Source organism: Hemiscyllium ocellatum, chromosome 8, assembly GCF_020745735.1.
Source record: "Hemiscyllium ocellatum isolate sHemOce1 chromosome 8, sHemOce1.pat.X.cur, whole genome shotgun sequence".
Lineage (NCBI taxonomy): Eukaryota > Metazoa > Chordata > Chondrichthyes > Orectolobiformes > Hemiscylliidae > Hemiscyllium > Hemiscyllium ocellatum.
Genome location: NC_083408.1, coordinates 114,763,137 through 114,781,821, shown reverse-complemented (window position 1 = coordinate 114,781,821; position 18,685 = coordinate 114,763,137). Strand labels below are relative to the sequence as shown.

At 47.0% G+C, this 18,685-nt stretch overlaps 1 protein-coding gene across 2 annotated transcripts in view; it reads left to right on the top strand.

Moving 5' to 3' along the window:
• Window positions 1-18,685, top strand: part of jag2b (jagged canonical Notch ligand 2b) — a 232,857-nt gene that overhangs the window by 140,985 nt on the left and 73,187 nt on the right. For both annotated transcript variants that reach the window (XM_060829495.1, XM_060829494.1), the window contains exon 6: window positions 17,564-17,694. In XM_060829495.1, the coding sequence (XP_060685478.1) occupies window positions 17,564-17,694 (131 nt within the window). The remainder of the gene's footprint in view (window positions 1-17,563; window positions 17,695-18,685) is intronic.

The following is an 18,685-nucleotide window of genomic DNA, read 5'->3' as shown; positions in this document are numbered from 1 at the left end:
GTTGAATCTGTACCGAATTGATTGATCTTTTGTTGTCAGATGTACTGAGATACAGTGAGAAGTGTTGTTTTGCATGCTGTACAGGCAGATCACTCCCAATACTTCTGGTCAGCCAATTGCATCCTTCAGTCTCTGTTGAATTAGGATCTAGATTAGAGTGATTTATCTCTCCACGCTTTAGGCTCCCTGCCTTTATTCCTGATGAAGGGCTTTTGCCCGAAACGTCGATTTTCCTGCTCCTCGGATGCTGCCTGACCTGCTGTGCTTTTCCAGCACCACTCTAATCTAGACTCTGGTCTCCAGCGTCTGCAGTCATTATTTTTTAACCTCTGTTGAATTAGGATCAAGTTTCTGTTAAAGTGATGCAAGGGCTGTGGGAGTCACTAACAAGAGCGGTATTTATTGTCCATCCTGGCTCCAACCTGGTGGATGTGAATTTACTTATCTGTGGGCAAAAGTGAGGACCGCAGATGCTGGAAACCAGAGTTTAGATCAGAGTGGTGCTGGAAAAGCACAACAGGTCAGGCAGCATCCAAGGAGCAGGAAAATCGATGTTTCGGGCAAAAGCATTTACTTATCTATGCTACTTAACTCTGTGATCTACCTGGATTGCTCGCAAGACAAAGTTTTTCACTGTGCCTTAGTACACGGGACAATAAATTCAAATCAATTCAATTCAGCAGCTACAGGAACATCTACACTGTTGGGTTATGAAAGCTTCGTGTTTAGTCATTGCTGTAGTCTTGAGTTTGAAGGAATGTGGATACCTGATTGTTTTTAAAGAGATAAATGAAAGGATATTGGAACTTATTTTTCATGAGTCATTTCTTGGTAGTCACATGTCTTATGATATCTGCTTGTATACTAGTGACCACTTGCCTGGGTTTATCCTGGTTGGATTGAGGGATTTGCTTTGACTGTTATTTGGATTGATTGGGAAGAGGCCTCTTGAAAGAATTGCTTGATTGATTGTTGTCACATGAATAAGATACAGTGAAAAGTGTTGTTTTGCGTGCTAGACAGGCAGATCATACCATACAGATTGTATCAGGGTATTAGAACAGAGTGCAGCATACAGTGTTACAGCAGCAGAGAAGGTGCAGAGAGAGATCGGGATCAACGTTTGAGCGATCTGTTCAAAGGTCTGAAAGCAGTGAGGAAGAAGCTGTTCTTGAATCTATTCGGATGGATATTCAAACGTTTATATCTTCTGCCTGACGGAACAGGGTGGAAGAGAGTATGATCAGGGTGGGAGGGCTCTTTGATGATGCTGGCTGCTTTCCCGAGGCAGTGGGAAGTGTAGATGGAATCAATGGATGGAAGGCTGGCTTGTGTGATGGACTGGGCTGGGTTCATGACTCTGTAGTTTCTTGCGGTCTTGGGAAGGGCAGTTGGATTGTCTTACTGTGATGTATGCAAGTAGATGCACCACAGAAAGGTTAGTGAGAGTCCTTAGGTACATGTCAAATTTCCTTAGCCTCCTGGGGATGTGGAGACATCAGTGTGCTCTTTTGACCGTCGCATGGCTGGTCCAGGGCAGATTGTTGGTGACCGTTACTCCCAAGAACTTGATACATCTCCACCTCAGCTTCATTGATACAGACGGGCGTGGCCTCTACTCTGCTTCCTGAAGTTGAAAACCACTTCCTTTGTTTACTTGACATTGATGGAGAGATGGTTGTCTTGACACCATGCTGCTAAGCACTCTCCCTGTATCCTGTATTCTGTCTCGTTGTTGAGCCAAGGCCTGTAACAGAAGGAGGATATTCTTGCTCGGCTCCGCTGTTCTGGTGATGAGCCCCTGACCCCACCTCGGGCAGTACCTGGAGTCCAGCCACTTTTAACATGTGAAATGTCTGAAATAATTTATTGCTGTTCTCTGAATGACTGACTGTGTGTCCGCAAAGGCCCTCAGAGACCACTGCATATGTTCAGCAACTTCCATCTTTGTGCACCAGAATGGCACCCTAACAGCCACTGGAACTCTCAAACCCTTACTGCTTTTCCCTTCAGGAGTTCTTTTTTATTTGTACACGGGATGAGGGCATCACTGACTAGACCAGCATTTATTGCCCATCCCTAATTACCCAGCAGCACTTGAGAGTCAACCACGTTGCTGTGGGGTCTGGAGTCATATGTAGGCCAGACCATGTAAGGATGGCAGTTTCCTTCCCTAAAGGACATCGGTGAACTAAGACTTATTGGTCAAAAATGTTGTTTAAATCTCTGCAGAGAGCGATCCATTTTTGCCTCCTTTACCATGAGGGTGTGGGGAGTGTGGCATGTGTACTGGGTGGTTTAGAAATATAAGCATTAAGTTTGAATTATGAAAATATTGGTCAGTTTCGCATCTTTGTGGAATAAGGTTTTTGATTTTCAATAAGTAAATCTTATGTTTATTTAATAAACCTGGTGGTTGCAATGTTTTATTTGGATTGGAATGTACAGAAAGCATTGGTCATTTCTGGACTGGGTACAACAATTACATTGATATTAAGATGCATGGAATAATGGGACAAGGGAAAGTCCTTCCATCTCAGTCATAACAGCTATTGGGTGGAAGTTCCTGGATTTCGACCCAGTGGAGATGAGGAAATGTTAGTGACATTTCCAAGTTAAAGTGGTGTTTTGCTTCGAGGGAATATGCCACTGCTGATGTTCAGGTAAACCGAATGTCATCCTCTTTCTAGACTCTAGAGGCATTTGTTTTGAGAGTTGCTGCTAAATGTTCCAAATGAAAGACCAGTGTCTAAAGCCAGCGCTCCAATCAGTTTCTGTGAAGGACACACTGGCACTGGAACCTGTCCAGCAGAAATTCACACGGATGATCCCTGGAATGGTTGGTCTAACATACGAGGAACGGCTGAGGATCCTGGGATTGTATTCATTGGAGTTTAGAAGATTAAGGGGAGACTTAGTAGAAACTTACAAGATAATACATGGCTTGGAAAGGGTGGACGCTAGGAAATTGTTTCTGTTAGGCGAGGAGACTAGGACCCGTGGACACAGCCTTAAAATTAGAGGGGGCCAATTCAGAACAGAAATGCGGAGACATTTCTTCAGCCAGAGGGTGGTGGGCCTGTGGAATTCATTGCCGCAGTGTGCAGTGGAGGCTGGGATGCTAAATGTCTTCAAGGCAGAGATTGATAGATTCTTGATGTCGTGAGGAATTAAGGGCTACGGGGGGAATGCTGGTAAGTGGAGTTGAAATGCCCATCAGCCATGATTGAATGGCGGAGTGGACTCAATGGGCCGGATTACCTTACTTCCACTCCTATGTCTTATGGTCTTATGTTGATTGTTATTGTCAGCAATCACTCACTAACAAGTATGATCGCTCACCTAGGAATCTCCCTGTCACTGGTCAGGGGTTCCACGGATCCTTGTGGCTGATGAGCCTAATCCTACAGGCACATCTCCCATCCCATTCAGCAGGTTTTTCCAGGAGATGGGATTGGTCTTTGGTCTTGAGATTGTAGGCATTCCTTTCTGCAATTCCTTTTCCATACTTGCTCTTGCTGATGGATGTTCTCCCTTCATTCAGGGACTACCTTCCAGTCGGTTTCTTCGGAATGATTGTGTCGAGCGCATTGATACCTACGTTGCATTTCTTGTAGGAAGACTTCAAGCAATCTTTGAAAACTTCCTTTGTCGTCCTCCAGTCCTCTTTTTTATACTTGTTGATGGGATGTGGGCTTTGCTGACTAAACCATCTCGAGAGGGCTCAAAGAGTCAATCACTTTGCTGTGGGAATGGAGAAGACCAGCAGATTCCTACCCTAAAGGACATTAGTGAAACATATGAGTTTTTCCTGACAGTCGGCTTGCTTTCATGGTTTTCATTAGACCTTTAAATTCCAGGTTTGTACTGGATTCAAATTTTGCCATATGCCATGGTGGAATTTGAACCAGGGTCCGCAGAATAGGGCGGCACGGTGGCACAGTGGTTAGCACTGCTGCTTCACAGCGCCAGGGACCTGGGTTCAATTCCCGCCTCAGGCGACTGACTGTGTGGAGTTTGCATTCTCCCCGTGCCTGCGTGGGTTTCCTCCGGGTGCTCCGGTTTCCTCCCACAGTCCAAAGATGTGTGGGTCAGGTGAATTGACCATGCTAAATTGCCCGTAGTGTTAGGTAAGGGGTATATGTAGGGGTATATGTAGGTTGTCGCTTCGGCGGGTCGGTGTGGACTTGTTGGGCCGAAGGGCCTGTTTCCACACTGTAAGTAATCTAATATTGCCTGGGTCTCTGGATTAATAGTCTAGTGATAGTACTATTATAGGAGCAGAAAGTGAGGTCTGCAGATGCTGGAGATCAGAGCTGAAAATGTGTTGCTGGAAAAGCACAGCAGGTCAGGCAGCATCCAAGGAACAGGAGTTTCGACGTTTCGGGCATAAGCCCTTCTTCAGGAAGTACCATTATACCCAATGCCTGGAGTGCTTTCCTCAAGCTGACTCAAGATGATTTGCTTTTTTAAGTTGTAACTCAGGCACCCCAAATGCGTGGCTGGCCCAGTGGAGTTGGTCTGGGGTGGCTTCGCTGATGGTGCTGTGGGCTGCTTCAAGGACACTGATGTTAGGCTGCCTGTCTTTCCAGCTGATCTGGAGAATCCATCTCAAACAGTGTCAGTTGTAGCTCTCTGTGGTCTTGAGGTGACGATGAATCTGATGAAGAATCTCAAAATTAGATTAGATTACTTACAGTGTGGAAACAGGCCCTTCGGCCGAACAAGTCCACACCGACCCGCCGAAGCGCAACCCACCCATACCCCTACATTTACCCCTTACCCAACACTAGGGGCAATTTAGCACGGCCAATTCACCTGACCCGCACATCTTTGGACTGTGGGAGGAAACCGGAGCACCTGGAGGAAACCCGTGCAGACACGGGGAGAACGTGCAAACTCCACACAGTCGCCTGAGTCGGGAATTGAACCCGGGTCTCAGGCGCTGTGAGACAGCAGTGCTAACCACTGTGCCACCGTGCCGCCCACTAATGAAATGTTAGCTTGCTGTCTGTCCATGGGTGCTGCCTGATCCCACTGTGATCTCCAACCTTTGTTGTTTTGAGCACAGATTCCAGCATCTGCAGTAACTTGCTACTCCAAGATAGCTTCCTCCCTCTTTCCGCTGCCGTCCAGTTGGGCATTCTGAATGATGGTGAGTGCCAGATCCATTGGCATGATTCAGACTTCCACACGGGAAATTGACTCAGCTTAGGCATGCTCCTGCTGATTGATGTTGGAAGTGTAAGACATCCTGCTCGGGGAAGACTTTGGACTCCCCTTCCCTCTGACTGAAGCATCCAGTTGTTCTGCAGCTAACCCTGCTTTTTTTAACAAAAACATGAAATCCCAGTTTACCATCTCATTACAGCAAGACAGAGAGGAAAGCTTGAGAGAGAGAGATTTAACCTTTTCTAATGCAATGATACTTTTTTCTGTGCTGTTTCATTCTCATTTTCACAACCTCGGTTGATCCAAAGATGATTTGTGATCATTGAAGTGCTTTTATGTTCAGTGGTTTCACCATACCTGTGATGCCTGTGATTTCTAGTTGGTGACGGCTGTGGTCAGCTGTTGAAGATGTCTTGGTGAATTGTTACACTGAATACTGTGGTTAGTACACGCAGTAACTACACGTGATGTCCTGAAGAGTTTTATGACAGTTTCTTTGGAGAGCTCAGGCGTGTGCAGTAGCCATTGGACAAGACCCTGGCAGTGACCTGCTAATTCTGCAACACAATCACAGACAAAAGGAGTGGGACAGCAACATAGTCCCGTCATCTGCATTAGGTGCAGTGGGCTCTTGATAAACTCATCGAGTAAAAAATGAGGTCTGCAGATGCTGGAGATCACAGCTGCAAATGTGTTGCTGGTCAAAGCACAGCAGGCCAGGCAGCATCTCAGGAATAGAGAATTCGACGTTTCGAGCATAAGCCCTTCATCAGGAAACAACTCATCCCATTGCCAGAAGGTTCCTGGGGATGGCAACATGTTTACATTCCTGAGCCCCTTTAATGTTTTTATGTGGTGTTTTCTGTTCCTCTGGTTTGAATTGTTGGATAAGTTATTGGATAGGCTTTGGGACGAGGAATTGTGGAACAATTAATTTTATCTGGACTTTGTGATGTTCCCAGGACAAGGGTGGCACAGTGGTTAGCACTGCTGCCTCACAGCGCCAGAGACCCGGGTTCAATTCCCACCTCAGGCGACTGACTGTGTGGAGTTTGCACGTTCTCCCCGTGTCTGCGTGGGTTTCCTCCGGGTGCTCTGGTTTCCTCCCACAGTCCAATGATGTGCAGGTTAGGTGAATTGGCCATGCTAAATTGCCCATTGTGTTAGGTGTAGGGGAATGGGTCTGGGTGGGTTGCGCTTCAGCGGGTCGGTGTGTAAGTAATCTAATCTAATCTAAAATTGTTTGTGAGCTGATAAAATCGCCTGTTGCAAATTGATCTCTGAATCCAGCTCAGAACTATTGAGCCCTGCATTGCAAATGCAAACAAGTTCAGAGGGTTAAATCAGAAAGATGTCAACTTTCCATAACCCAGTTCGATGGACTCCAAAGCAATGGGATATAATCTTAAAATTAGAGCTGACCCTTCAGTATTGAAAGCAGAGGGGACAGTTACTACACCACAAGATGACACAAAGGTTGGAGGTATCGTTGACAGTATAGAGGACTGTTGTAGGCTGCAGCGGGACATTGACAGGATGCAGAGATGGGCTGAGAGGTGGCAGATGGAGTTCAACGTGGATTAATGTGAGGTGATGCATTTTGGAAGGTCAAACTTGAAAGTTGAGTACAAGATTAAGGATAGGATTCTTGGCAGTGTGGAGGAACAGCAGGATCTTGGTGTGCAGGTACACAGATCCCTTAAAATGGCCACCCAAGTGGACAGGGTTGTTAGGAAAGCATATGGTGTTTTGGCTTTCATTAACAGCGGGATTGAATTTAAGAGTCGTGAGATCTTGTTGCAGCTCTATAAAACTTTGGTTAGACCGCACTTGGAATACTGCGTCCAGTTCTGGTCGCCCTATTATAGGAAAGATGTGGATGCTTTGGAGAGGGTTCAGAGGAGGTTTACCAGGATGCTGCCTGGACTGGAGGGCTTATCTTATGAAGAGAGGTTGACTGAACTCGGACATTTTTCATTAGAAAAAAGGAGGAAGAGAGGGGACCTAATTGAGGTGTACAAGATAATGAGAGGCATAGATAGAGTTGATAGCCAGAGACTTTTTCCCAGGGCAGAAATTATTAACACGAGGGGTTATAGTTTTAAGCTGGTTAGAGGAAAGTATAGAGGGGATGTCAGAGGTGGGTTCTTTACACAGAGAGTTGTGAGAGCATGGAATGCGTTGCCAGCAGCAGTTGTGGAAGTGAGGTCATTGAGGACATCTAAGAGACTGCTGGTCACAGAAATATGAGGGTTGGTACATTAGGTTTACCTTACATGAGGATCAATGGTCGGCACAACATCGTGGGCTGAAGGGCCTGTTCTGTGCTGCACTGTTCTAAGTGGTGGCAGGCTGTCATGTTGCAGTCCCAGCCCACTGTGAGCTTGTGTCTGAGGTGGAGGGCTGCTCTCACTCCTCCATTCCGATGCTTTTAAATCAACCAGCCTGCACTTGCTATATAACACCTTCAGCAAGTGGGAGACTTAAACCCGGACCTTTACAGCTAATCCTTCCCCCTCGGTCAGTTTTAAAATCAACTTCTGTTGAGACGTGTTGTGGGACTTCAGCCTGGACCTTCTGACCTAGAGTTAGGGGCATTACCATAGACAACAAATTTCGGTTACTGTACGATAGGAACAGGGAAGAAATCGTGTTGGTTAGTGAGACAGAATCCCAGAGATTCTCAGGAGCTAGAGGTGACATGTCTGATAACTGCTTGTCACTCAGCCTTTGGGTGGAAGTCATCAGATTGGTCAGAACATAAAACAACTTCAACATAAAATCTGATTGAAGATTTGTAGCTCGGGTATCCGTTGTTGTGGTTCTGCTCGCCGAGCTGGAAGTTTTTGCTGCAAACGTTTCGTTCCCTGGCTAGGGAACATCATCAGTGCTATTGGAGCCTCGTGTGAAGCGCTGCTTTGATGTTTCTTCCGGTATTTATATTGATTTGTTCTTGCCGCTTCCGGGTGTCAGTTTCAGCTGCAGTGATTTGTATGTGGGGTCCAGGTCGATGTGTCTGTTGATGGATGTTCTTGCCGTTTCCGGGTGTCAGTTTCAGCTGTAGTGGTTTGTATATGGTGTCCAGGTCAATGTGTCTGTTGATGGAGTACACCAGAACTGCGAAAAGAGGAAGAGGAACACCTATACAAGGTATTCGCCAAAAACGGATACCCACGCAACTTTATCACCAGATGCCTAAGAGATAGACCGAGGAACGAGGACATGCCACAACCAAAAGGACTAGCCACTCTACCATACGTCAGGAGCGTCTCAGAACTGACAGCCAGACTACTGCGACCCTTAGGACTCATAACAGCACACAAGCCAACATCCACGCTCAGACAACAACTCACTAGAACAAAGGGCCCAATACCCAGCATGAGCCAAACTAACGTAGTTTACAAAATACCATGCAAGGACTGCACTATATAGGACAAACAGGAAGACAGCTAACAATCCGCATCCATGAACATCAGCTAGCCACAAAACGACACGACCAGCTATCCCTAGTAGCCATACACTCAGACAACCAGCAACATGAATTTGACTGGGAAAACACCACTATCATAGGACAAGCCAGACAGAGAACAGCCAGAGAATTCCTAGAAGCATGGCATTCATCCCCAAACTCCATCAACAGACACATTGACCTGGACACCATATACAAACCACTACAGTTGAAACTGACACCCGGAAACGGCAAGAAGATCCATCAACAGACACATCGACCTGGACCCCACATACAAATCACTGCAGCTGAAACTGACACCCGGAAGCGGCAAGAACAAACCAATATAAATACCGGAAGAAACATCAAAGCAGCGCTTCACACGAGGCTCCAACAGCACTGATGATGTTCCCTAGCCAGGGAACAAAACGTTTGCAGCAAAAACTTCCAGCTCGGCGAGCAGAACCACAACAATTTCAACATAAATTCTGTCAGAGCCAGTACCTTCTACAACAGGAATCTGGAGTACTCTTCCTGGGCAACATTGTGGATATTGGAATTATTTTGAGCTTTCAAGGCAGAGATCAGCAGATTTTAGTTGGCTATGAAGTAGCAGGAAGCAATGGCAGGGATAGTGAAGTGGGCTCAACGATTAGCCATGATCTCATTGACTGGCGGTACAGACAGGAGAGGCTGAGAGACCTCCTCTTGCTCCAGTGTTGTACGCAGGCTGGACTCGCAGCTGGTTCAGTTATGGGGCATTTCTTAAAAGCAGAGACATGGATTTGAGAGCAGCTTAAAGAATGTGGTATTGAATGTGCCATCCCTGTGGGACTATTGTCCACTTCCCGAGTTTAACCCCCTCTTGACCTTAAGGTTAACAGCCAGTGCTGCAGTGTGTTAGCTGTCACCCCCAAATACTCCATTCTCCGAATTCCGAAGTCTAAGTGTCGTACAAGGCTAAAGAGCTTGTTGTTACTATGGCATTGTCAGATCCTTCTGCATTCTGTGCTGTTGTTGGATAGAGCGCAGGTAACTTGGACTTCCCCTGGAGTCTCAGCCTGGTTTTTATGTTTTCAGTCTTTAAAGCCTGCCCTGAAACCACAAAGGCATTTTCTGTCATAACCTCTGCCCTTCCTAAATTGCTTTACAGCCAGCTCAGTTCACAGCTTTGAAGTGTAGACCATTGTTGAGACTTAGAGAAAAGTGGCAGCCATTTTGTACATAAGCTCCCTCAGCCAGCAAGGTAGTGATTTTAGGTGTTTGTGGATGAATTGTAGAAACAGGTAACAGCAGAGTCAACTTCATACCCTCTCATAAAGGTGTTTCGAAATTTGTGTCATGCAAAAGCACGATACTGTGGCTGCTGGAAAGGCTGAGCAGAATCTGTTGAGCGCTAAGCAGTTAACATTTTAGCCAACTGCCTATCTTTAGAATCATTCCGAACCGATCGGCTGTCTATTTCCAGCATTTTCTGCTTTCTGTTTGTATAATATAGCTCATCTTTATTTAGCACAACCTCTTTGTCTGGGCTTGATGCAAACAGTATATACGCCCACATTCCTGTGACACCATCTTCTCGTAATTTCAGATAGCTACTTGCCCAAATGCCGAGCGGTTCTGAAGGCCAGGAAGCAAACTCACTGCCTTCCTATGTGAAAGTCCGCCTCTATTCTCTTGTCCAAAGGACCAAAGTCAGCCATTCATCTCAACTGAAGATTTGTCTTCTCTGATTCTGTCTTTGTCGCTGTCAGAAGTCACACGATACCAGGTTGTCGTCCAACAAGTTTATTTGAAATGGCAAGCTTTCTAAGCAGCGCTCCAAAACCTTGTGATTTCATTAAAACTTGTTGAACTATAACCTGGTGTCACGACTTCTGACTTTGTCCAGCCCAGTCCAACACCGGCACCTCCACATCTTTGTCACTGTGATACCTCACCCCACCTTCAATAATACCTATTGGTAAATCTGTATCAGTAGGATCTTTCCTGATTGTGAACTAAAGCCTAGAAACTGCTAGAGAAACTCGACAGGTCTGACCGCAGTTGCGGGGAGAGAGAAATTGTTGACATTTCGAGTCCAGAGACTCTGCTTTGAAACTCCAGAGTTCTGAAGAAGTGTATTTGGACCCAGAACGTTAACTCTGTTTCTGTTGCCACAGATGTTGCCAGACCTGCTGAGTTTCACCAGCACTTTGTTTTAATTTCAGACCTCTAGCATCTGCAGGATTTTGTTTTGAGTTCATTGTTTATGTGCTGTAAATATCCTTACTGTAGCCTTCCTGCCAGAAGTATGACAAAACAGCTGTAACTCGATGCTTTTATCTTTTAAACTACAGAACCAAACCTAGGTAATATATTAATTATTTTCCTTGCCCTCTGAATAGTTGGAACATTGGTTGGAACGATATTAATGTAGAATTTTCTGCAGAGAGCCAGTTCAGTTATCAGTGTTTCTGCTCTAGACCACCTTCCTTGATTTCACTGTATCACTCTATTCCTTTTTTCCCTCATTCTCAGCCAGCTTTCCTTTAAATACCATTTGCCCAAACTCCTCCATGTGGTAGCTTTTGTCCAGGCAGCGTATTTGGGAGTTTGGGCAGAATTGCTAGTATTTTGGGTGAAATGTGAATAGAACACCTTTAGCCTGAGCCCGGATTTCCAGTAGGACTCCTTCAGCTGGAACCTGCACATCTCCGTGACGTGGAGCTACACAATGACCCTGATCCCTGCGAGGCATCCAAAAATAACTTTTCCCCGGAATAACGGTGGGACAGTTGTGGTTTCAATCATTGCCAGCAATAAAAATAGCTGCCTGCTGGCCTGCGACAATGGATGAGTAACTTTGCACCAGATAGCCCCTGCTTCTCTCTCCACCTCTGGCAAGCATCCAGTCTGTAAACTGGAAGGACGATGTGTTGTTGCAGTAAGGCACACGGTCAGGTTGTGTATGAGGAAGCCATGTGGTCCATTGTGTCTGGACTGGTTCTTTGAAAGAGCAATTCAATTATTCCCCTTCCCTTAATCCTTTTTCCAGAATTTATCCGATTTTCTTCAGTGCTGTTGAACCTTTCACCATGTGCATTCCAGATCGTCAATAAAGCAGTAATTCACAAATTCTGTGTCTTCTGGTCACCAACTCTTCCAACTCGTAACTGTCTGACATTAGCCTCGTGGTTTTATGCAGGTTGTTCTGCTATAACGCGTCAGTTGTGTCCCTCTGCAACCTCATGCTATAGAAATTCTCGCTATGGAAAACCACCGTTCAGTGAGTTTGCGTTATTCAAACAGTGTTCACAATTTGTCAATCACTATATAGGCAATTTGCGTTGATGAAATGTGCATTATACCAGAATGGCTTGTAGCTAGACTGTTGATCCAGAGAGGCAGTCAATGTTCTGAGGTCCTGGGTTTGAATCCCACCACAGAATAGCTTTTTAAAATATTTGTTCACAGACGTAGACATCACTCGCTAGGCCAACATTTTTTTCCCATTCCCTAGTTACCCTAGCGGCAATGGGTCTGTAGTCAATGTCGGCCAGACCAGCAAAAGATAGACAAGCAGGAGGCTGGAAGAACACAGCAAGCCAGGCAGCGTCAAGAGGGGGAGAAGACAACGTTTCAGGTGTAACCCTTCTTCAGGACTGGGAGTGGATGTAAAGGGAGCTGCAGATAAAGGGGGTGGGTAGTGGGGGTGAGGGAGGGTTTTGGGTAGGGAGAGGGATGTAGTAGTGAGGCGGGGGTAGGAACACAAGTAGAGGGTACAGCGTGGTTACTCGATGAGAGGAATGAATCGGTCTCCTCCGTTGCCACGGTATTCACCACCCGTTTTAATTCCTCTTCCCACTCCTTTTCCGACAAGACCATCCTCTGCCTCCTCCATTGCCACAGCGAATCAGACTGCAGATTTGGAGGAACAGCTCATCTTCTGCCCGGGGCAGCCTACAGCCTGGAGGACTCAACTCTCCAATTTCAAATAACCTCCGTTTCCATCCCCCGACTCCCTTCCCAGACCCTCCCTTGCAGTCCTCTGACCGACCCTTCATTCCAGCTACCAACCAGATTCATTCCTCCCATCAGCCAACCAGTTCGTACCCTCTACCTGTATTCACATATCCCCCACCTCACTACCCTGCCCTTTACCCTTCCCTCCTCCCCCTCCTTTATCTGCAGCTCCCCCTTACACCCACCCCCAGCCCTGAAGAAGAGTTACGCTTGAAACATTGACTTCTGCACCTCCTGATGGTGCCTGGTTTGCTGTGTCCTTCCAGCCTTCTGCTTGTCTTCCTTGGATTCCAGCATCTGTGTTTTTTTTTGTCTCAAGCCAGGTAAGGACGGCAGTTTCCTTCCCTAAAGGACATTAGTGAACCAGATGGGTTTTTCCAATAATCAGCAATGGATTCATGTTCATCATTAGACTCTTAATTCCAGATTTTTACAGAATTCACATTCCACCAGGATTTGAACTTGGGTCTCTAGGTTAACAGAGTTGAAAAATGTGGTGCTGGAAAAACACAGCAGGCCAGGCAGCATCCAAGGAGCAGGAGAATCGACGTTTTGGGCATGAGCCCTTCTTCAGGAATGAGGCTGGTGTGCCAAGTGGGCTGAGATAAAAGGTAGGAGGAAGGGAATTTGGGAGAGGGGTGCTGGGAATACGATAGGCGGAAGGAGGTGCGGGTGAGGGTGATAGGCCGGAGAGGGGTGGGGGCGGAGAGGTCGGGAAGAAGATTGCAGGCCAAGAGGGTGGTGCTGAGTCCGAGGGTTGGGACTGAGATAAGGTGGGGGGAAGGGAGGAGATGCGGTGGAGAGCGTCGTCGTCCACATCGGAGGGGAAATTGCGGTCTTTGAAGAAGGAGGCCATTTGAGTTGTTCGGTAGTGGAATTGGTCCTCCACTTCCTGCACCTGCGCCCTTGAACCCCGCCCCTCCAATCACCACCAGGACAGAACCCTACTGGTCCTCACCTTCCACCCCACCAACCTCCGGATACATCGTATCATCCTCCATCATTTCCGCCACCTCCAGACAGACCCCACCACCAGGGATATATTTCCCTCCCCTCCCCTCCCCTCCCCTATCAGCATTCAGGAGAGACCACTCCCTCCGCAACTCCCTCGTCAGGTCCACACACCCCACCAACCCAACCTCCACTCCCGGCACCTTCCCCTGCAACCGCAAGAAATGCAAAACTTGCGCCCACACCTCCCCCCTCACCTCCCTCCAAGGCCCCAAGGGATCCTTCCATATCCATTGCAAATTTACCTGCACCTCCACACACATCATTTACTGTATCCGCTGCACCCAATGTGGCCTCCTCTATATTGGGGAGACAGGCCGCCTACTTTCGGAACGTTTCAGGGAACACCTCTGGGACACCCGCACCAACCAACCCAACCGCCCCGTGGCTCAACACTTCAACTCCCCCTCCCACTCCGCCAATGACATGCAGGTCCTTGGCCTCCTCCATCGCCAGACCCTGGCCACACGACGCCGGGAGGAAGAGCGCCTCATCTTCCGCCTAGGAACCCTCCAACCACAAGGGATGAATGTAGATTTCTCCAGCTTCCTCATTTCCCCTCCCCCCACCTTATCTCAGTCCCAACCCCAGGATTCAGCACCACCCTCTTGACCAGCAATCTTCTTCCCGACCTCTCCGGCCTATCACCCTCACCCTCACCTCCTTCCACCTATCGTATTCCCAGCACCCCTCCCCCAAATTCCCTCCCCCCTACCTTTTATCTTAGCCCGCCTGGCACACCAGCCTTATTCCTGATGAAGGGCTTATGCCCGAAATGTCGATTCTCCTGCTCCTCGGATGCTGCCTGACCTGCTGTGTTTTTCCAGCAACACATTTTTCAACTCTGGTCTCCAGTATCTGCAGTCCTCACCTTCTCTCTAGGTTAACAGTCCAGCCATTAATACCATGCAGCAATGACCTCTCCTTAGATAATGGAGCTTGAACTCAATAAAATCATGGAGTTGTGAAAGCTGTTGGGGCCAGGTTGTTAGATATGAGAGGGAGCTGGATGCTGCTAAAGGGGTCAACAGGTATGGAGGGAAACGGGGAGTAGAATACTGAAATTGCGGTGTTCAACCATGATCATATTCAATGATTTTGAAGGGCCAAATGCACCTGGTTTCTATGTTTCTAAAAATCTTGGAATTAAAAATCTAATGAAACCATTGTTGTTTGTCAGAAAAATCCAACAAGTTCATGAATGTCCTTTTAGAGAATGGACTTTATCATCCTTACCTGGCCTGGTCTACACTAAACCCACAAGCATGTGCTTGGCTCCTAACTGCCCTCGGGCAATTAGGAATGGGCACGAAATGGTGATCAGTGATACCCTCTTCCTCTGAATGAACTAAAAAACGTGGGCAGCAGCCTGTCCCTTTCTACTCAGTCAGAACCCTTCTTAAATTCAGGTAAACCTCCCCTTAACCATCTCAGCTGGAAGGAGAACAAACTTTTGTCTTTTAGCAAGCTGAAATGATTTGCTGTGATCTGCTCGATGTGTAGGAGACTGCTGCTGCAGTGGGGCTAATGATTAATATGTGTTTGATCAAATTTGGCTCCGTTTTCGAGTGAACTTAAGATGGAGAGATGAGCTGTGTTGTGCCTCAATACTTGCCGTGGAATGTTTATAACCATTCTTTCCCCTCCCTCCTGCCCCGCCCCAGCCAATCTAATCCCTCAATTAAAATGAAAGTTAGTTTCTGCTTTCTGCTGTTGGTTTGCAGTGGGCCGACCGTGTAAGAATCGAGGGAACAACGCTATAATCATGTAACAAATGCAGCAGCCTGTAAACTGGCCAATTGTTTGCTTCAGCACAGTATTTCAGAGAAGGAGGAATTAATTAATTCACTATAAAAGCTTCTTGGATGACCTGAGGTTGTGAAAACTGGCTGTGTGTCTCCTTCTATTTCACATTGTCTGAGTCAGCGGTCTACATCCTGCAGTGTCTGCTCCCTCACTTGACAGGAGATGTGTGTGTCAATGATGAGGCCAGTACCTGGATGCCACCTCTAACTAACGTGGCAAGTTGGCGTTGGTGGGCACCAGCTGGAATTGCTGCAGCCTGCCTGCCTGGTGAATGTGCTGGGTCATCGTTTTGGATTAGATTCCCTACAGTGTGGAAACAGGCCCTTCGGCCCAACAAGTCCACACCGACCCTCCGAAGCACAATCCACCCAGACCCATTCCCCCACATTTACCCCTTGACCTAACACCACGGGCAATTTAGCGTGGCCAATTCACCTGATTTTTGGACTGTGGGAGGAAACCGGAGTACCTGGAGGAAACCCACGCAGACACGGGGAGAATGTGCAAACTCCATACAGTCAGTCGCCTGAAGCGGGAATTGAATCCAGGTCTCTGGCGCTGTGAGGTAGCAGTGCTAACCACTGTGCCACCGTGCCAGGAATACTGCAGTGTCTCGGCTGCTGTATTTCAGACAGGGCAGTAACCTGGAACCCCGTCCATCTACCCTCCCATTGTCCTTCAGCTCCCACCTTCAATGCAGCACAGATGGAATGGCCAATCACTAAACAAACAGTGGCTCGGCTTTCTCGTGGGGCCAGACCCATGCTCTCGGACACTCGAGTATCTCGCTAAGATTGGGCCATACTGATGTGGGAGCTCAGAGCCTCCGGTTAAAACTGGATCAGGACAGCTGGCCGAGTTCTGTCAGCCTTGTTATGACACACTTCTGGAGCGGGTGGGTCTTGACCTCAGGCCTTACGGCCCAGAGGCAGGGACATTATCACTGTGCTGCATGAGCGTCTGAGTTATTAGTGTAGTGTTTGACGATGACGTCACTTTGAAAAGGTTATTTTGTCCTTGGCTGTTTGCAAGAGAGGGGTCATAAAGGCCGAGGTGCTGAAGAGTCTGGGAAGCGGCTAAGTTAACAGTTGAATGGGAGTGGCAGGTCTCCCCAGTTCACATTTTGTCTAGTATGTTTTTTTTAGCTGTTGGCAGTCACAAGGTGCAGGAGTCCAGGGGAGTTGCAAACTTCAGGAAAGAACTCCTCTGACCTTGTCCTGAAATCTTTCTGGATGTTGTTCTCTGCTGCCTGCAAGAATCTGTGTTTAAATTTCTCTTTTTGCCAAGGGGTGGGTTTAAGACGTGGTACTCTATTGAAGCAGTTAATTAGTAATAGTTGCTGTATTACATCAGTTAGGTTTTCCAGCAGTTCAACTATTCTAAATTCTGTTTTCTTTTGTTTGTGTTTTAACTATAGCATTTAAATAAATTCTGTTTTGCTTAAAACCGAGTGGTTTGACCAGCTGCATGACACCTGGAATATCCACTTCACATCTCCCTTTAGAATAAGAAAAAGTTAAGGTCTAGGCTACCTTTGTAAAATATTTTGAGGGAGTTCTGGCCTGACACCACCATTTCCCACACCGTATTAATTTTCACTGAATTCCAATTCCCAAACTGCTTCTGATGGAATCTGAACAGATCATTTGAACTTCCCAAAGACTTCTCCCAGAGAACCATGTGAGCTTTTAACAAAGGGGCATCATACTGTCCAAAACAAACCGTTAACGAAACAGAGCGCTCAGCAGGACGGGCAGCATCTACACACCGAGAAAGCCGAGCCACTGTTTGTTTAGTGATTGGCCATTCCATCTGTGCTGCATTGAAGGTGGGAGCTGAAGGACAATGGGAGGGTAGATGGACGGGGCTCCAGGTTACTGCCCTGTCTGAAATACAGCAGCCGAGACACTGCTGTATTCCTTCAGTACTGCAGTGGGAAAGTCAGTCTGCTACAGCACTTGACTCAATGGCCATAACTCTCTTGAGGGAGAGTGTTACTGAGTCATAGTTGGTACTCGCTGTCAGTTTGTAATGTAATGTAGAAGTTTGGAGCTGCATTCGTGTCTTGCCTTCTCTCTGTATGGGAAGCAGTTCATCTGATTTCATATTTTGTCTTTTCAGCTGTCTGTACGGGTGGCAAGGGCAGTTCTGTGACGAGTGTATCCCGTACCCAGGATGTGTCCATGGGACATGTGTCGAGCCATGGCAGTGTAACTGTGAAACCAACTGGGGAGGGCTGCTATGTAACAAAGGTATGTGTGCACCAAGCAGCTTTACCTGCCCTGAGCTGTACACACTCAGGATGGAGAGGAGGAGGATCTTTAAGACAGCGTTTACTTGCTGAACATGTCGGCTTTTCACCCCTTCATGTGTTTGCATACACTCTTGTACAATATTTGTGTATGTTTTTAAGTTGGCATCTATTGAACACAGGTATATTAAACATCATTCCAGGACGCTACAGTGGCTGTAAATATTACCTAGGATTTATAAATATGAGCAGACTATATAATATAGGAGCAGAAGAGGGCCATTCAACCCATCATATCAGCTCCACCATGCAGTGTAATCATGGCTAATCCTCAACTCCACTGTCCTGCCTTTTCCCCCTAACTCTTGATTCTCTTACTGATTAAAAAGCTGTCTCTCTTAGCCCTGAATGTACTGAATTACTCAGTCTCAATAACCCTCTGTGGTGAAGGACTACACAGATTCACTCCCATCAGGCAACTGTCTGTGTGGAGTTTGCACATTCTCCCTGTGTCTGCGTGGGTTTCCTCTGGGTGCTCCGGTTTCCTCCCACACTCCAAGGATGTGCAGGTTGGGTGGATTGGTCATACTAAATTGCCCATCGTGTTAGGTGAAGGGGTAAATGTAGGGGAATGGGTCTGGGTGGGTTGCTCTTCGGAGGGTCGGTGTGGACTTGTTGGGCCGAAGGGCCTGTTTCCACACTATATAATCTAATCTAATCTAATCAGAAAAGAAATTCCTTCTCATTCTCAGCCCTAACTGGGCAACCCCTTACTCTGAGATGATGTCTTCTGGTCGTAGACTCTCCCACAAGAGGAAGTTAATTTTTTGCATCTCTCCTGTCAAGTCCCCTAAAAATGTGTATGTTTCAATGAGGTTGTCTGTCATTCCTCTAAACTCCAATAAGTACAGGCTCGATCTACTCAACCTGTCTTCATAAGACAGCCCCTCCATATCCGGTTATCAGCTTCCCTGCACTGCCTCCAATACCAG